This window comes from Achroia grisella, unplaced genomic scaffold (assembly GCF_030625045.1).
Source record: "Achroia grisella isolate CSIRO2021 unplaced genomic scaffold, CSIRO_AGI_Agris_v1 utg918, whole genome shotgun sequence".
In the NCBI taxonomy this organism is placed as follows: Eukaryota; Metazoa; Arthropoda; class Insecta; order Lepidoptera; family Pyralidae; genus Achroia; species Achroia grisella.
Genome location: NW_026713067.1, coordinates 1,588,191 through 1,605,533, shown reverse-complemented (window position 1 = coordinate 1,605,533; position 17,343 = coordinate 1,588,191). Strand labels below are relative to the sequence as shown.

The 17,343-nt window shown below is 34.6% G+C and overlaps 1 protein-coding gene across 4 annotated transcripts in view; it reads right to left on the bottom strand.

Annotated features, from left to right (window-relative positions):
* LOC131853984 (homeodomain-interacting protein kinase 2) overlaps positions 1-17,343 on the bottom strand; it is a 113,538-nt gene that overhangs the window by 4,479 nt on the left and 91,716 nt on the right. For 3 of the 4 annotated variants that reach the window (XM_059205099.1, XM_059205097.1, XM_059205100.1), the window contains exons 5-23: positions 14,637-14,706; positions 13,754-13,889; positions 11,053-11,271; positions 10,492-10,646; positions 9,672-9,848; positions 9,322-9,475; positions 9,043-9,144; positions 8,429-8,539; positions 7,577-7,762; positions 6,954-7,070; positions 6,298-6,527; positions 5,672-5,737; positions 4,561-4,671; positions 3,847-4,154; positions 2,902-3,071; positions 2,175-2,357; positions 1,193-1,270; positions 617-789; positions 226-318 (exon numbers count right to left, since the gene is read on the bottom strand). In XM_059205099.1, the coding sequence (XP_059061082.1) occupies positions 226-318; positions 617-789; positions 1,193-1,270; positions 2,175-2,357; positions 2,902-3,071; positions 3,847-4,154; positions 4,561-4,671; positions 5,672-5,737; positions 6,298-6,527; positions 6,954-7,070; positions 7,577-7,762; positions 8,429-8,539; positions 9,043-9,144; positions 9,322-9,475; positions 9,672-9,848; positions 10,492-10,646; positions 11,053-11,271; positions 13,754-13,889; positions 14,637-14,706 (2,839 nt within the window). The remainder of the gene's footprint in view (positions 1-225; positions 319-616; positions 790-1,192; positions 1,271-2,174; positions 2,358-2,901; positions 3,072-3,846; positions 4,155-4,560; positions 4,672-5,671; positions 5,738-6,297; positions 6,528-6,953; positions 7,071-7,576; positions 7,763-8,428; positions 8,540-9,042; positions 9,145-9,321; positions 9,476-9,671; positions 9,849-10,491; positions 10,647-11,052; positions 11,272-13,753; positions 13,890-14,636; positions 14,707-17,343) is intronic. The other variant, XM_059205101.1, reaches the window with a different exon arrangement.

Sequence of the window (17,343 nt, the reverse complement as noted above, 5' to 3'; positions counted from 1 at the left end):
AATGAAAACTAATGTACCAATTATGTTTTTATAAAAAAAATTAAAATACAATTTAAGATATAAAAAGTTCTTTAACGAGTGATTCCATTTTATATAGAATGAAAAGTCAACTAGATTCCATTCCATTTTAAATAGAGAATTCTTAAGAGATATTCACAATTTGTAAAAGTGTCAGTTATCAATGATAATGTGACTACGTATATATGTATATATATTTATACTTACGTATGATAGTGGTAAGTAGGTACGTAAAGAGGCGGCGGCAGATATCCCGGAGATACGCCACCGCCAGGGGATAAAACACCACCACTCCCAGTTCTAAAACAATATCATTTATATATTAGATAAAATAAAATACGAATTACACTACAATTTTATTAAAATACATGTTGTAAAATATTATCATTGTGACTTGGAAATTTTTATCAATTTCTCGAATACAAGATATTAATATATTTTCAATACATATATACTTACGAATTCTATGAGAATTCTAAAATGTGTTTTATTTCTGCAGACATTTTTTAAAGTATGATGGACTAGAATATCCTAAAAATATCCTTCAATTCTTTATTATATAAATGTATGGAGAATAAGATATAAATGAGGTACTGACTTGTAGTGTGGATGTGGATGGTGGTGCCATGCGTGGGGCGCGGCGTGCTTGTGAGCGGCGGGCGGGCCGCCCACGCTCACACTCACGCCGCCCACGCCCGCCACGCCCGCCACACCAGTCACACCCGCCACGCCGCCCACACCCGTCGTCAGGTACTCGCCTCGACCGCCGCTCTAAAGGATACAATTTGCTATTATACTACAATTTCATCGTAAAATAGGTCAAACTGCAACATGTATAATAATAATAGTAATATATATACCTTTTATTATATTAATCGCCGTCGACTCGTATAATTCATATTAAATCGGATTAAGTATATTGTTAATATAAATATAATTTACCAAATTAAACCTAATTGTTGCTGTTATTACTATCTATTTATTTCAAGTGTATAGTGTACTTGAGAGACAAATATGTTTTTTTATTATATTGTCCATTTTTAGTAGTTAATATGAATTTAGTTTAAAATTAAAAACACTACAATATGTTATTCATCAGCCAGTAACATAAGATATATATTCCAGCGTGACACTATCTACAGGTCTTATATTACAAATATAATGTGGCACTTACACTATCCCTCTTATTGTGTTGCGGCGGAACATATTGATTGCATTGATATTCGTTCGTTTGACGCACTGTTGAACCGCTCTGAAAAATAAGAGAAATTTAAATTTCTACCTTTTATAATTACAACGAAAGTTTAAAATTGAAGTAACTTAGTATTATATACTGTTTTAAACTTGACGCGGTTTATAATAATTACAAAAAATCGATCTTACCACGTTTTATATTTATTTGCTGAGTTCCCGATATTTCGGTATAACTTGATCACGGGTAAACCCGTTTACCCTTGATCATTTCCTATAAAACGTGGTAAGATCCCCCGTGATTTTTACTAATTATTATAACTTAGTATTAGTTTTCCTTTAAGTTTTAATTACAGCATTTTATAAATAATCCTGAGGACTTTTGCATTAATAACCACGGTTTTATATAACAAATTTACTGTACTAGATAGTCACAGATGCATCTACAAAAACCAAAACTAACTTAAGCTACACAACGAAAATAAAATTTAAACCTGACACTAAATATGAACATAAGATTGAGTTTTGGACATTTTATTTAATAATGAATATTTTCTTTTCTTTTTCAATTTTAATCATTATGACACCTCCACTGATTTACTTTTATTTACTTACTCAACCAGTTAGTTGTATATTTAATATTTTCTGTATTTGAGTATTTAATTGAATTAGTGCAATTTGATAGTTTGTATTCACACACTTCAACTTAAAAATGTAAAGTAACAATAAAAATTTTTAAAAGAGCAACACGCAAGTTTCTTGCTCATTATTCTTGTTTCAGCTTTCCGATTGAGCGGTAGATTAAAAAAAAATGTGATAACTATTCAAAAGCGCTTCAATGTAGTTAATTGAATAAATTATTTTCTATTCTATTTTATTTCTATTATAATTGTATAAAAAATAATTAAGGTTTTGTGCAAATTAATTTGAATCCCCGCTGGGACGGAGAGGTAGTTGAACCTTACCGGTGCGTAATGAAGTTGGTGTTCGGGCTGCGGCTCCCGCTTGGCCTGCGCCTCTTGCTGCGCGAGCGCCAGCAGACGCTTCTTCTGACTCTGCGGCGTGGCCTGCGGTGCTGCCCGCGAATTCGCCGGCTGCGGCTGCGGAGGCGGTTGTTGTTGTTGTTGTTGCGGTTGTTGTTGTTGTTGCTACATGGAACCAACAATATTTATTTATTAGCAAAGAAACCAGATTACATTCAGTATAAGAATTTGATTCGGAGTGAGTAATTTGGTATAAATCTGGATTGCAATCCAACACTATGTATGCATAGAAGCTAAAAATTATATAGGCTAGATATACGCTGGATAACAAAAATTACACTAAAGAAGAAAGTAATATATACTATGTAATACTATAAATAATTTTGTTAAGACAAGCTTATTAAAAAAATACAACAATATCTATACAATATCTTAATAATATTATAAAAGCGAAAGTTTGTGAGTATGGATGGATGTTTGTTACTCTTTTACATAGAAGATAGTGAACAAATTTTGTTGAAACTTTACAGAGGTATAGCTTATACATCAGAATAATACATAGGTTATAAAATTCACGCGGCTGAAACCGCGGGCACAGCTAGTTAAATATAATTTAATAGCCCATTAATCTGACTGTATACTGCGGAACTTCGACTGTCTCTGGAACTGTTAGCTTAAAACCGTTATCATTCATTAAAGAGAAACGTACCAAATGATGATGATGGCAGGGCTGGTGCTGCTGCTGGTGATGCTGGTGCGGCTCGTGCTTGACGTGCCTGTCGTCGGAGGAGCGCGCGCTGCATATGACGCCGCCGGTGACGACCGCCGCTCCGCCGCTGCTGCCTTGTACGCCCGTCGCCACGCACTCGCCGCTACTGCCTGTGGATTACGACATTTACATTTTATTCCTATACATACTAGGACCGCCCAGTGGTCGACATTCGTTGAACACGATTAGGGTTCTATAGTCAAGGATTAAATTTGAACTTAATACCTAGAACCTTCAATAGATGTAGACCGTTAAACTGCAATAGAACTCTAAAAGATTATTCTGAGCGATGAGGGATATTGGTATCTTATATAAGTTGTAGTTTTTGGAAAAATATTTTAACTAAATATTATATTTTTAAATAATATAAAAGACGTAATTTAAATAATTATTTTCATGCATTAATAAATATTATATATTAATGAAATAGTTATAATGAAGACATAGATAAATAGCTTTTCTTTGAACTAATATTATTTTTGATCTTTTCAGTTTTCTGGTATTATTGTACCAGACATGCAATCCTTTAACTGTATATAGTAGTCCCTTTAGACACGTTTCGTCCGAGAACAGATGCCGTAAAAGATTATTCTGAGTGATGTAGGGATATTGGTATCTTACGTCTATCAGTTATAGTAAATTTTTGGTAAAATTGCTACATATAAATACATACATAATATACTAGAGAGATAAACACCTTATATATGGTATATACCTAACGATATATATCATTAAAAATACATACATAGCATTTAAAATTATTCGATCTCCAGATAAAACTCATATAGTCGACAATAGAGAGATAAAATCTTTAGTTAAAACGCGTATAAATAGAGAAGAAAAAATGATTATGTAAAATGAAAATGGGAAAATCAGTCGCGTTACCTCTGTTATTGTGCGGCTGCGGTGCGTCGGCGACGTGTTGTCTGTTGCGGCGCGGCTGGTCGCGGTCGGCGTCGTCGTCCGAGTCGGAGATGGTGATGACGGAGACGGCGGGCGACGGCGTGTCGCGGATGGTGATGGTGTGGTGCGCGCCGGCGCACGCCGCCCCCGCCGGCCCCGCCGGCCCGGGGCCCACCCCCGCGGGCCCCGCCGCGCCCGCCACGCCCGGGGCCCCCGCCGCCGCCGACCCGCCGGGGCCCTCCCACGCGCCGTTCGCAGCCCGACCGTTCCTGGACATCGACCATATTGTTCTAAATCGACAACAGATCGACCAATTATATGCTCAATAGTATATCGAATACAGACACAATTTTATATATATATTATTATAAAGAAGATAATTTTAATACTCATAATGAACATAGGACAGTTTTATAAATATCTAATTGAATATTTTAATAATTATTATCAATTATGTAATACGTAAAAATCTTATTACATTATGTAAAAAACTAAAATATTACACTTATGTATCTATAAAGATTAAAAATGAGAACTAAATAATTTTAATAAGATTACCATCTTATTATGGACTGATTTTCTACTGAACTTAAATCTGAAGGGGTACTAATAGAAGAGTCTCGACTGTTGACAGAAATATTACAAGTATAGGCATAGGTCAATCTAATAATTTCAAACGTCAGGTTTATAACTCACGTGTGGTCGTGATGATGATGTCGGTGCCTTGATGGTGGTGTGCCCTCTTTTACCCTTTTCTTGACAGGCGACAATTGAGTTGGTTCCTTCTTGCTTCCACTGTGCGCCATACTGATCAATACATACAACATTATTATATGTTGTCAGGAGAAATTTATGGCGTATATTAATATATCGCGATATTTGAATATGTGTTGCATGAAACTTGAATACCATCGAACTAATAGTTAACAAAAATACTGATGCTCCGAGAAATAATGTGTTTTAAATTAATAATTTCATTGTATAGTATAACACGGATATTACTAAAATTTTGCGTTTTCAGATACGACGAACGTTTCTACAAAAATTAAAAGTGACTTAATAATTTACATCGATGCTGTTTATAATTAGAGTCAAAAATATATGTGTTACATCAGATTACATTACTTATATGGTCGGATTGTTTCCTATTTAATTTAAATAGAAAATGATTTTTTAAGAACGTTTTCTTATGTAAAATAAATTATAAAAAATATTACTACATAATAGTTAAGTTATATAAGTTCGACTGAAATTGCTCTAATGATGCTTGATTGCTACTATAGTTGTGATGTGACCTAATTTACTACGGAAGCATAAACAAGCAGTAAGTATAAGATCGTAAATACTAGTGAAATAAAATGTTATATTGGTCCACAGAAACTAGAAGAAACTATGTCACAATAAAGCGTAATTGATTTTTATGTCGTAGGTGACAAAGAAGCATACGACTCATCTGATAGTACAAGGTTACCCATAGCCTATGGACTAATTATACCATTATTTTAATATCAGTCTTCGTTTTTATTCAAATACACTTAATTTTAATGAAATTTTATTTCCTATATTTTCTTTTTTACTCCCAAAGCAATATTTGACGTGAAAACTTATGACTTTCCTAGAATAAGAAAAAAAACTACCAAACGGCATAATAAAAATTAAAGCACTAAATAAATATATAGTTAATTAGCAGTTACTAGAGCAGACATGTGTGTATAAGTCCAACGTATGGACACCGGACAATTTATAAAAATATATAAAGTTTATATAAATATATAGTTTATGTATGTTCACATATCGTTATAAGCACCTGTATTGATGCGTTTGATGGTGCGGTGGATAGTGCGGTACGGCGGCCGCTTGCTGCTTTGTGGATCTGTTGACAATCCTATCATTATTACATATATGTACAGTTAAGAGTACTATTGAACAAAATTCTACAATTTTTATACTCTATAAATGATTTGAAATATTTATTAATATACTAAGTAACTTTAGTCAAATATGCTCCCCATAGAATAGAACCTGGCACATATTTTACGAAAGACAATGTATCTACTATTGGGTTGCGATAACGCTAATTAGAAGTATATTATATATAATAATAGTAATATAATGTTTTTCTTATTTGTGAATCCCTAACCAGATATATAAATTTGGAGATACGGACATTTATATAAATAATTTTACCGTAATACAAAAAACGTGTTGCACAGAATAAGCGCTGTTTGAGCATGCCGAGTGTGGGCCATATTGAAAATTATAATATCATTTTGTACAGTTTTCTTTGTATTTTGTTGTTTCTTTATTGTTAACCAATACGTAGAGGTTTCCACAAGAGATTTTTTTTTTAATCCTTTTTCTCTAACATCAGTTAAATTTTCCCTTTATATCACGTTGCTAATAAATGCAGATAGTAGACATGTCTGAACATACCTTTTGTGCGGATGATGATGCTGCGGATGGTGCGGATGGAACGGGTCCCAGACCTCTGGTTCCGGTAACGGCGCTGGTTCCACAATTAATGGTGCCCGCCACTCGCCCACATCTCCCACGCCTGCCACACCCGCTACACCCGCCACGCCTGCCACGCCTGCCACACCTGCTACTCCATGCTGGTGATGGGCTGCGGCCGCTGCTGCCGCCGCAGCGGCTAACTGTTGCACCTGGAGAAGGGAAGGGTATTATTAGTGATTTGGATTAATTGACCCCATTGCTATATTGGTAGCAATGTACCATGACCGCCACGCTGGAAACCATCATATCAATCATATATCATCCTAAAAATTTCCTAACTTTAATTAAAAAAGATGAAGATCACTTTTGTGAAATTGTTAGTTTTAACAATATGACATACTAAATTATTGCATCAGTCGGCAAAGAGACAAAGTCCCGGAAACTGCTCAGAGTTTCCCTCGTTCTCTCCCTTTCCTCTCCTGCACGATGAATCCAAAGAATGCTAAAAATAAGAGATGAATCTCTTATATACTGGATTAATAACCCCATTCCTAACAATGTATCATGTCAGGTTAACCTCCAAGCTGGAAACCTACATATTATACTAATCTACGTACACTATTACTATGACATACCTGATAAGCAGGTTGGCACAGTATCGACGAGACGAATTGATGTGGGAAAGGTTCGGCTGCACGAGTATACTGCCTCGTTCCACCCACTGCCACCCGACCGCCTTGGTATAGTTGATACTGTAAATAAAATACGAGTTTAGAAAACAGAGTCAACATACTATAACTACTAAGATACAGATAAATATTATTGTATATATAGCGGACCCAACACTACAAGATCGGTACACGCTATTAGTATTTTGGGGATCTATTTTAAATTTTTACTATGAGATTTCTATTCCTTGAAAAATTACTAATTCCCTATACAAATCTTCAAATATGAAATTATAAAAAAAATATTTGAAATTGAGTGAATCAATCATTCTATTCCAAATTATTCTTTAAGATTCGTTCTTGGGATAAATTAAATATTATTAAAGTTAGTTCAGTCGTTATATAGTACTTAAATTAGTTTTATATCAAAAAGTTGGTAGTGAATGAAACCTTCATTCAATATTCCGGTTCTTTATGTTGAAATACCTTGACTAGTGCAGAACGATAGTAAATTATACTACAACGAGTACATTTTCCTTTCCCTCCATACGATGAACCAGTCACCTGCAGTAAATCCATAGAATACTGACCAGGTTGTCGTAGGGCGCGGCTCGGAGCCGCTGCTGGTTGATGGTGAGGGCGAGGTGGTGAGCTGCAGGCGCGGCCGCGGGCGCCACCACGCCCACGCCCACTCCCACGCCCACGCCCACGCCGCCCACGCCGTACTCGGCGCCCACGCCCACGCCGCCCACACCGCTGCCCGACCGCCGGCATACCTACCACACACGTTACTACACTTATGACTTATCCTCTACATATATGTCTTTTTATGGAGGTTTTGGGCTATTATTAGATGCTCAGACCTGTAGGACTGCGATCTGTATAGATCTCTTGTGCTCGCCCTTTTTCAAAGTCCGCTACCTAGACCCGTCAGGAACGAGAATTGAAGGATATTCTTAGGAGCGATAATTTTTATCTCCTCAGAATAAAGTGTATACTTTCCAAAGGAGTTATTTTGGGTTATTTTTTAAGTTTAAGTTCTACTATTTCAGAAACAACAACAAATTAAATACACTCTATATGCAGGAAAAATCTTATTATGACTAATTTCCTGTTAACATTTGATCTGCTAAAATTTATACAATAAATATGTTCAATCCTATATAAAAGAAGAACCACATTACTGGATGTAGTAAAATCAAACGGACAGATAACGAAAGCAACCAAATCTCATAAAAGCTAATTGGCTGATCGCAAATAGACAAAGAGGAAACAAAATCTAATTTACACTAACATTAAAATATGAAATAAAAATAGCTTTTATCTACAATAATGTAACTATAGTACCAAAGTTATATATTGTTTAGTCTGTTAGACTATTACAGGTGACATATAGATGTATTGTTGAGTGTCTCACCCATAAAACAATAATATGTACGTACCTCCATCATTTGTACGGAGGCCTTGACGTTGTTACAATGTGCGTAGTCGACTAAATGTGCCAGGGTCACAAACGCATGGTTCAGCGCTTCGCCCGGCGTTATTCTCCGCTCCTGTAATGAAAATTTTAATTAAATTATAATTTTAACCTAACATAGAATAGAATAACATACGTACGTCCATTAATATGGACATATATGTATCACTCAATTTCATTTATTGATTTAAGATAAGAAACACAAAATTAGAATGCTGTATAAATTAATATCGCTATTAAAATCGCAACGTTCTGGGGAAAATATATTTAGTTTCCGTTGAAACGAAAGAAGAAGAAGCTATTAAAATATAGGGGTTTATGGTAGAAGGGTTAAATTTTTAGAGTTGAAAGTATTTATTAAAGTTAAACCATAAAAAAAAATACAATGGATGTCAAAAAAATAAAGAACAATTTGTTTTGGTCTCGGAAAAAATTGGTTCAGTAGTTTAAGATTCTTTCGCGGTCAAACAATGTGCCACGAAATTTTTATATATCTATTATAAAGATATTAGAATTATGTATACAAAACAATATTTTTTAAGACAAGAATATAAAGTAATATAAGCAGAGAGTACATACCTGGTCCATAGTTAGCATTCTCTTTAATAAATCTATGAATTCCCTTCTATCTGCTTTCTCAGCCAATAGTTGGCCACCTTCAAGATCCGTTGGTACGTTGACCTGAAAATATTTGATATAAATAAAATTAATACACCCCTTACAGGAGTGGAAAATATATAACTTCAGAGTCGAGCAATGACGCGTTGACTATCTCATTCATTCCTATAGCCTATAGACTTTGCTCTAACAAACTTTACAATACAAATTCTTCTCTGCACGCTTATAGATTTTGCTCACCTGTCCTATGTCGTCGAGGCAATTGAAGATGTACTTCCGTGCCTCTTTACTCTTGATACCGGTCTCCAGTTCATGTTCCTCCGGGGTCTTTAGCCGCCAGAACGGATACGTGCTGTCCACGTCCCGGTAAAAGAACTTCGCTGTTTTGCTTGCGCTGAAAAATAGAATTATTATAAAAACACATTTTTAGGATTTCAATATTGCCAATTCTACATATGACTTGATGTTTATTATGCTGCTCATGTACAGAGATGTACATGAGCAGCACCATAAGCAGATATACAGATCTGCTTAGCTTGGGACTGGATAGCGCTGTGTAAATTGTCCTGATTATATGGTACAGTACTGACCTGTTAAGCATGTGTTCTGTGGGCAATCCTTGCGTCTGCGAGATGTACCGGATCTGGTCGTACTCCGAGGACCCAGGGTACAGTGGCCAGCCGAGGAACAGCTCCGCGACCACGCAGCCCAGGGACCACATGTCGATCGCCTCGCAGAACGCCAGCCCCAGAATTATTTCTGGTGCTCTGTGGATAACATTACAAATAAACTTATAAACAAAAAAATATCTATATGATATGACCATTCAAGTGCTTATATAAAGATTATTTCTATGTCTTCAAATAGATATAAATAATCTAGAAGATATTACCTGAAGTGCTATTATTATGCAAACAATGCTAGTAAATTAAATAACAATAAAAATCCATTACAGTCTTAGTCTCTCAATAAACAAAATAAAGCTATCGTCGAGTAATATTTACTACATTGTTTTTAATCGAGAGATTCCTGCAATAATTGCATCCGTGCCAAGTTAGGATGAGTCCAAGATATGTAAGAACCTGTAAAGGCCAGCTATGGCTAACACCGTTAGAATAATTCGGAATGGAAAGCATATCTATGATCGATATGCACGATTGTGTAATATAATATACCTATAAGAAAAGGGGATTGTTCGTAATCTGGGCTGATAACCCCATTGCTAGCAATGCACCATGTCAGGTTGACCACACGATTCTCCCTTGAAACCATTATGATAAATCCTAGTGAATTTGTCACGATGGGCTAACTAACCTGACCTTATCATCTTTCAATGGGGCTTACCAGCGAAAACCATTAGCTCAGGCGGGTGTACAATTCCATTATCATCCATTAAAAATATATATATACCTGTAGTATCTGCTCTGTAGGTATGTGTTGCAGACGGCCTTGCTCACATGCGAAGCGCTTCCGAAGTCAATCACCTTCACACGGTACGGCTGACGCGCCGGCTCCACCAGCATAATGTTTTCTGGCTTCAAGTCCGCGTGGATTAGACCCAGTTGCTGTAAAAAAGGAAGGGTAACGTAGTGACACAGAAGGTTTCAAATTCCACATACAAGTTACAACTTTAATACTTAATATTTATCTAACTATTGGACAAAATTATTGTGAGAAATGGGGAATACTTTTAGATGACAACGGAGTTTTACTGACTCAGGTAATATGTTTTTCTCTTCCATCCATCCTTGTTCACAGTTATGACGTTATTTACTACCTTTCTTACCATATCATCAGTCATTCAATCCATCCATCTGTTTTTCGATCTTCCTTTGCCGTTATAGCCTCCATCCATCCATATTCTTATGTACCATCTTCCTTAAGATATGATCTTCATTCCTACGCATTACATGCCCATAGTGAGCAATTATTATTATTATTCATAAATTAAAAAACACTTTATGTACTCACCTTGAGTTTGAGCAGCGCCGTTAGCACCTGCTGCAGTATCGGCCTGATGTACTTGAGCGGCAGCGGCGAGAACTTGTTCTGCTTGAGGAAGTCGTACAAGTTCTGCTCGAGCATCTCGAACACGAGGCACGTGTGCGACCTATGCTGGAAGCACTCGTACGCCCGCACGAAGTTGAACTCGTCCGCCGACTCTTGCGACAGGCGAGACAGGATCGACACCTGCAAGTATTGAAAGTCATACAAATTAACTAATGAAAATTACAATTACTTATTTTCTACTATTATATCTATTAGACAAACTCTTATTTAACAATTGCGATTCGTATTATTCTAATTACTCTAACTATTGTTGAAAACTATTAAAATCCGTTGCGTCATTTAAAAGATCTAACAGTACAGACAGCGATGGCGTCTTTGTTTTATACTATGTAAGGACAACATATATATATAAAAGTGTCTGTCTGTATGTTTGTTACTGTTACGACTAACAGGCTGGACGTATTTTATAAAAAAATGGACGAAGTTGCAGTTCTCAGCTAGTATCATATGAAATATTATTGTTCATATATCATATAGGTTCATTAAGTATTATGTATTGAAGATTTATGAAATGCACTATCACCATATGTAATAAATGTCATAAAAAAGTATTATTGTAACCATAAATTTGAAGATTTACATAGCTAATCTTTAAATACATATCTTAAAAAGCATTTATATAGCGTAATATGGACTTTGAATTTATAATATTAATTTCAATGATTATCTCAATATTAATTATATTAAGTATTTTACTTTAAGTTTTTCCTGTAACTATAAAAAAATACAAATGTGTCACAAACAACTACATTAACACTTACTTCTCTTATTTCAATACAAAACAGTCATTGTAAAGATATTCTTCATACCTACAATATAAGCTATAAAATTATATGCAGTTTATATCAAAGCTACACTTAAAATAAAAACGAATACAATTAATTTCGATTCTGTATCCATACTATTATGAAATCAACCTGAATTTCTTGCAATACGTATTATGTGATATTAATATTGTGCATCGAGTTTATAATGTGGAGAGGCACTCAAGTCTTCAAACAGGACTTGGAGCATTGCCAATGTGTACAGGGCCGACATTATTAGGGAAGTCCAACGGAATAATGTCACATATCCTGTCCCGAATATGCTAATTTTAATATAATAATAATAATATCTCAGAACAATTCCCACAGCGTCATCTAGTTCCAAGCTAAGCAGAGTTTCATTTATGGGTACTAGACAACTGATACAAAAACATAGATAATTTTTTTTTTTAATACATAATATACATAGGAAACACCCAGACCGATACTAACATTCATACTCATTAAAACAAATGTTGGTGCCGTGCGAGGAATCGAACCCGGGACCATCGAAAGTAAGGGCGTGTGCTAAACCTCAAGACCACCGAGGGAGTTATATATAAATTTTGTAATGAATAAACAAAAATACTTAATTGTTTTTAATAATAATAATTATTATTATTAAATAAGATCATTCCTCTAGTAATCCCGACTCTATGTGCACAAAGGCTCAACTGTGAGGATAAATGAGGAAAATAGTCCAACACAACACATACAAGGACCTTATTCCAAACTGCTACAGCTTATTTATTTATTTATGTGTATATACTTAATGCGCATAAACACGAAATTATCGCACGAAAACAACCTTTTACAGACCGATCGGCCTTGTCATATTTTCTATCAAGAAACTATGAGTGATTTAGAGATAAAGATTTCTTAAGGATCTTTGTCGTCTCAATTTATGTAACGTTATTTACTAGTACTCTACACAAATTAATTGCTGAACTGATCTTAAAATAAGTCCTTATTTATTATAGTAACTGAAGCCTTATTTGATTGAAAACTTTTAATGAGAATCTTTATAGGGCTCACAAAATTAATTAAATTCAAGTTTCATTAATCAAAACTCTAAAGTTACACAAGTCATTTGGGAGATCTTAAGTTATTAGCCGGCATCGCTGAAGCCCATGATAAAGTCTAAAACTCATTACCTACAGATCCAATACAGCCAATTTAATCTTATTTATATATATAAATTATATATATAAATAAGATATATATATATATATATTTTAATGTAATATTTTATCTTAAAATAACCTAATAAATCTGGACCCTTGATAGGTTAGAAAATCTATACAACATGAACATGGGGATTGGAGTGAGCGGATTGTCAATAATGGAGTCTGGTGGTTATTCTCCACTGATGCCCCTTCAGCTTAATAAGTGTTAGCCACCATTATCGATAAAAAAAACCATGATACTTATTTTTTTTTCTAACATATTTTAAACAACTAAAACATTTAAAGAACCTCAATATTATTACGATTCTGAACGTAAATTTATATATTTGATCCTTTTTGGCTTTATAACGAATCGAACAAATATCACCTATTAAATGTTAGTAATATTCATAAAACAATATACTATTAAACTTATGAACAATAAGCGATATTAAGAAGAGGGCAAATATAACAACTAAACAAAAAAGTCTATAACGATTACGTGTAATATATAATTATAAAAAAATACATATTTAGAATATTGGCAAAAAATATATAACTACAAGAGTGTTATTGGTTGTATGTTAAAAAGAGATATTAATACATATATATGATCTATTTTCAAATACATGCCTCAATTTGCCCTTGGCGTGCATAGCTGGGGTGGTTCTTAAGGATCTTTATGGCGACTATCTCATTGGTGCCCTTCTTCCAGCACTTCACTACTTGGCCGAATGTACCCCGCCCGAGGAACTCCAACACCTCGTACCTGAATAGATTAATAAGATTTTTTAATTGTTTCATAAGTACACGCATAGGTTTAAGTACATGTAGTATACAGTACTGAATATTTAGACGAATGTAATAGTATATAGGTAAACCTGCTGTATATGCCACAACTATACAAAATGACTCATAGCTCAGTGTTATGTGTAACCAAGTTTCTATATTCACTTGAGTTTATAAGTAAACTCAATACTTATAAACTCAAGTGAATATACAAACTCTTGAGACATTTTCATCCAAACTAATCATATCTCATACAAATCACACTGGCCAAGAGTAAGTCACATATCAAACTATACTTTAAATTATCGGCAGTCATTCAAAGTAGACGTTAGAAATAAGTACAGCTGATACGTCTGATAAGAAGTCTTCAAAATCTAATATATATATAAATATAATTAGTCGCTGTCTGTACATGGACAGACATATTCAGATTTAGAAGATACTAGCTGCGCTGCGGTTTCGCCAGCGTAAAAATTATAGTCTTCTGATGTAAGCTATATTACTGTAAACTGTCATCAAAATCCGTTCAGTAATTTTTGCGTGAAAGAGTAACAAACTTCGATCCATACATCCACACTCACAAACTTGCCTGTTTATAACATTAGCAAGATATTTAGATTATTCATCCGAATACCACGCCATAACAAAGTTTTACGCTCATCCAGTATTTGAATATAATTAACTACAAAAGTAGAATAAATTAGTATATGAATAATGGATAACGTACCTATTAGACGAGGAGTAGAGCACCTCATGCTGCACCAGCTGGTAGTCGCCATCTCCACCGCAGCCGGAGCCTGTGGTATCCCCATCAGGTGCATGCACAGACATACGTACACGTATTAGTTATATAGCACTAATCACGAAACCAACTTCAATGAAAAGTGTTATGGAGTTATGAAACTGTTTTTAACATTTTTAAATATATAATAATCTTAATGAGACATAAACTTTCTGATTGTTTTCATGTTTAAGTAAACAACGTTTTCTCAGAATATATTGTCAAACATATAGGCATTATTGGAAAATATTGCCACTCAAATTGGGCAATAATTAATTCAATGAAAGTTTTTAATACGTTGCTTACACTTAGAATTATTTCATCCATTCGTTAATCAAATAAATGTATACAACACTAGTTATTTTCAAACTTTCACATTATTAATATGGTTAAACGAGTTTTAACAGTTTACTATATATAATAGTATGTAATGTAATAGTAATTAAATTAAGAATAACTAAATAAACAGTGTAATATATATAATCAGTCAGCTCGTGAACACGGCAGTGGAACCTAGTCTACACACTAAGAGGTAAATAACTTTATTTACCATAAAATTATTCGTGTTAAAATCTGTTCAACTATATTAATAACGTATACAGCACTATTTAATAATAATAATAATAATAACCCTGAACATTCTGATTTATTTATCCCTCTCTTATAATATCTATAAGATGCATATTATATAAATTGGCTGCCTTATATAACGCAGTTAATTAACAATTGTCAACTCTAACAGATTCAAATCAATAGGTTTGTTTATTTTACGCGTTATATTCCTTGCGGCCTAGTAGTTATTACCCTGAATAACGTCCAAATATTGAGAGTTCGAATCTGACCAATATTTAATAAATTCGCACGTCAATTTATATTTTTAGACTGATTCTCCGGTGATGGAATATAAAATATAATAGCCGTAAACATATATTATTATTGCTGATTTTCTTTATTATACTATTAGCAATTGTTTAATAGTCTCTATTTAATCGCAAAACAGTAGATTGAATTTGTTTCAAATAAAAAAATTAAGATCTGCGTTACATAAGGAAGCCTGAATATATTTAGAAGCAAGTCAATTAACTAGAATTTTATTCCTATGAACATGGCAATGACGTCGTCATCAAACCGCGTTACTTAATTAAACATCTAAATATATGAGAACCAATGTTTACAAATTATTGCTATGGACATTATTCTAAGCTATGGACATTCTAATTTTGTCATTTCATCGTTGACTGACATCGGACCTACGTAGGGACCGGATGAGCATAGTTAGCGACTAGAGGACTCCGTAGATGGTCAAACGGCTTAATTGGCTTTAGTTGGTCATGCACGTGATTTTCTATCTACCCATTCTACGTTCTACACTTGCATTAAATTGCTACAGAACCAAACATATAATTTCATAATAAATGCAGTACATTTAGTTCCAAGAGGAAGAACAAAAAGTAGGGGCCATCCATGAGTAATATTTTTACTGTAAAATAATAAATTGGAGAACGTCATGGTATAATGGTTTATTACACCAACGTAGACCGAAAGATCGTGAGTTCAAGTATGGCTGACATTAAGAAACTTGACTGATGATTGAAAGATAAGAAAGCGAACTAATCTGGGAGGCGGCCAAAAACTACGTCCCCTGCTACGTTGGATTCCGTGGACAAAAAAATATTTCAGTTCTATTCAACTGTTACGTCCTAGAGAAAACATCACAGGAAGGCTACAAAAATACTTTGCAGAAAGACATATAAATAATTTAAAAGGAAGAACAGACAATTTTCCTGTTATTTGTTTACTATTAAAACTAAATTCCTACTAAGCACCTACATTAAATTTATATCAAATACGTTTACGTAACTTGCAAGGCAAAGACGGTGTGCTACTCCCCGTGTTTGCCGTACAAGTGACAAAACGCTTTATAAAACCGTTCGACCTTCCGCAGTCCACTCAAAACCTGCGCAGAAGAGATTTCCTCAGCGGAGGACCAAAGTGTAGTCCGCATACTTCCGCGAACACTTACACGTCAATGTTTTATAACGACAAATAAGTATCCGTCAAGAATTTTACTTCTCTGCCCGAATCTTTATGAAGGATAGTGCATGAAATTTCAAACAAAATACAGGTAGTGTCTGATAGTGCGACATTGTTACCTCCTGTCAGATTGGTTGAAGTTTTATACAACATTCCAATATTAATGTGGTTCATAAGCACGTGGTATGTTGGTGTGAAGTAGTGACTATTCTATTTTTATAGAGTACCTAGTTCTTATAAGTGAATTAACTAATAGCTGATTTTGTAAAACGAGCAAAAGACTATCAGAAAGTTATTTGCGTGGGTAAATTTATCTCATCTATTTAAGTAGCCAAAGAATGGACGAACGAAAAACGTAAATGGTACCACGAGTGTCATACAATAATATGATAACTATGATATTGTTCATTTATATAAGCGACGGCTACCACTTACCATCAGGTGGGCCAGCGGTAACGTATCCATCATTTATATAGGCGACATTTATTTTACAAAGTGATAAGCACCATCAGATGTTAACGTATCTGTGTGTGCGTGCGTGATGCGTGTTGTAGTGCGTGCTTGCGTACGTACGTGAGTGTGTACGTGCGTGCATATGTGGGTGCGTGTGCGTGTGGAT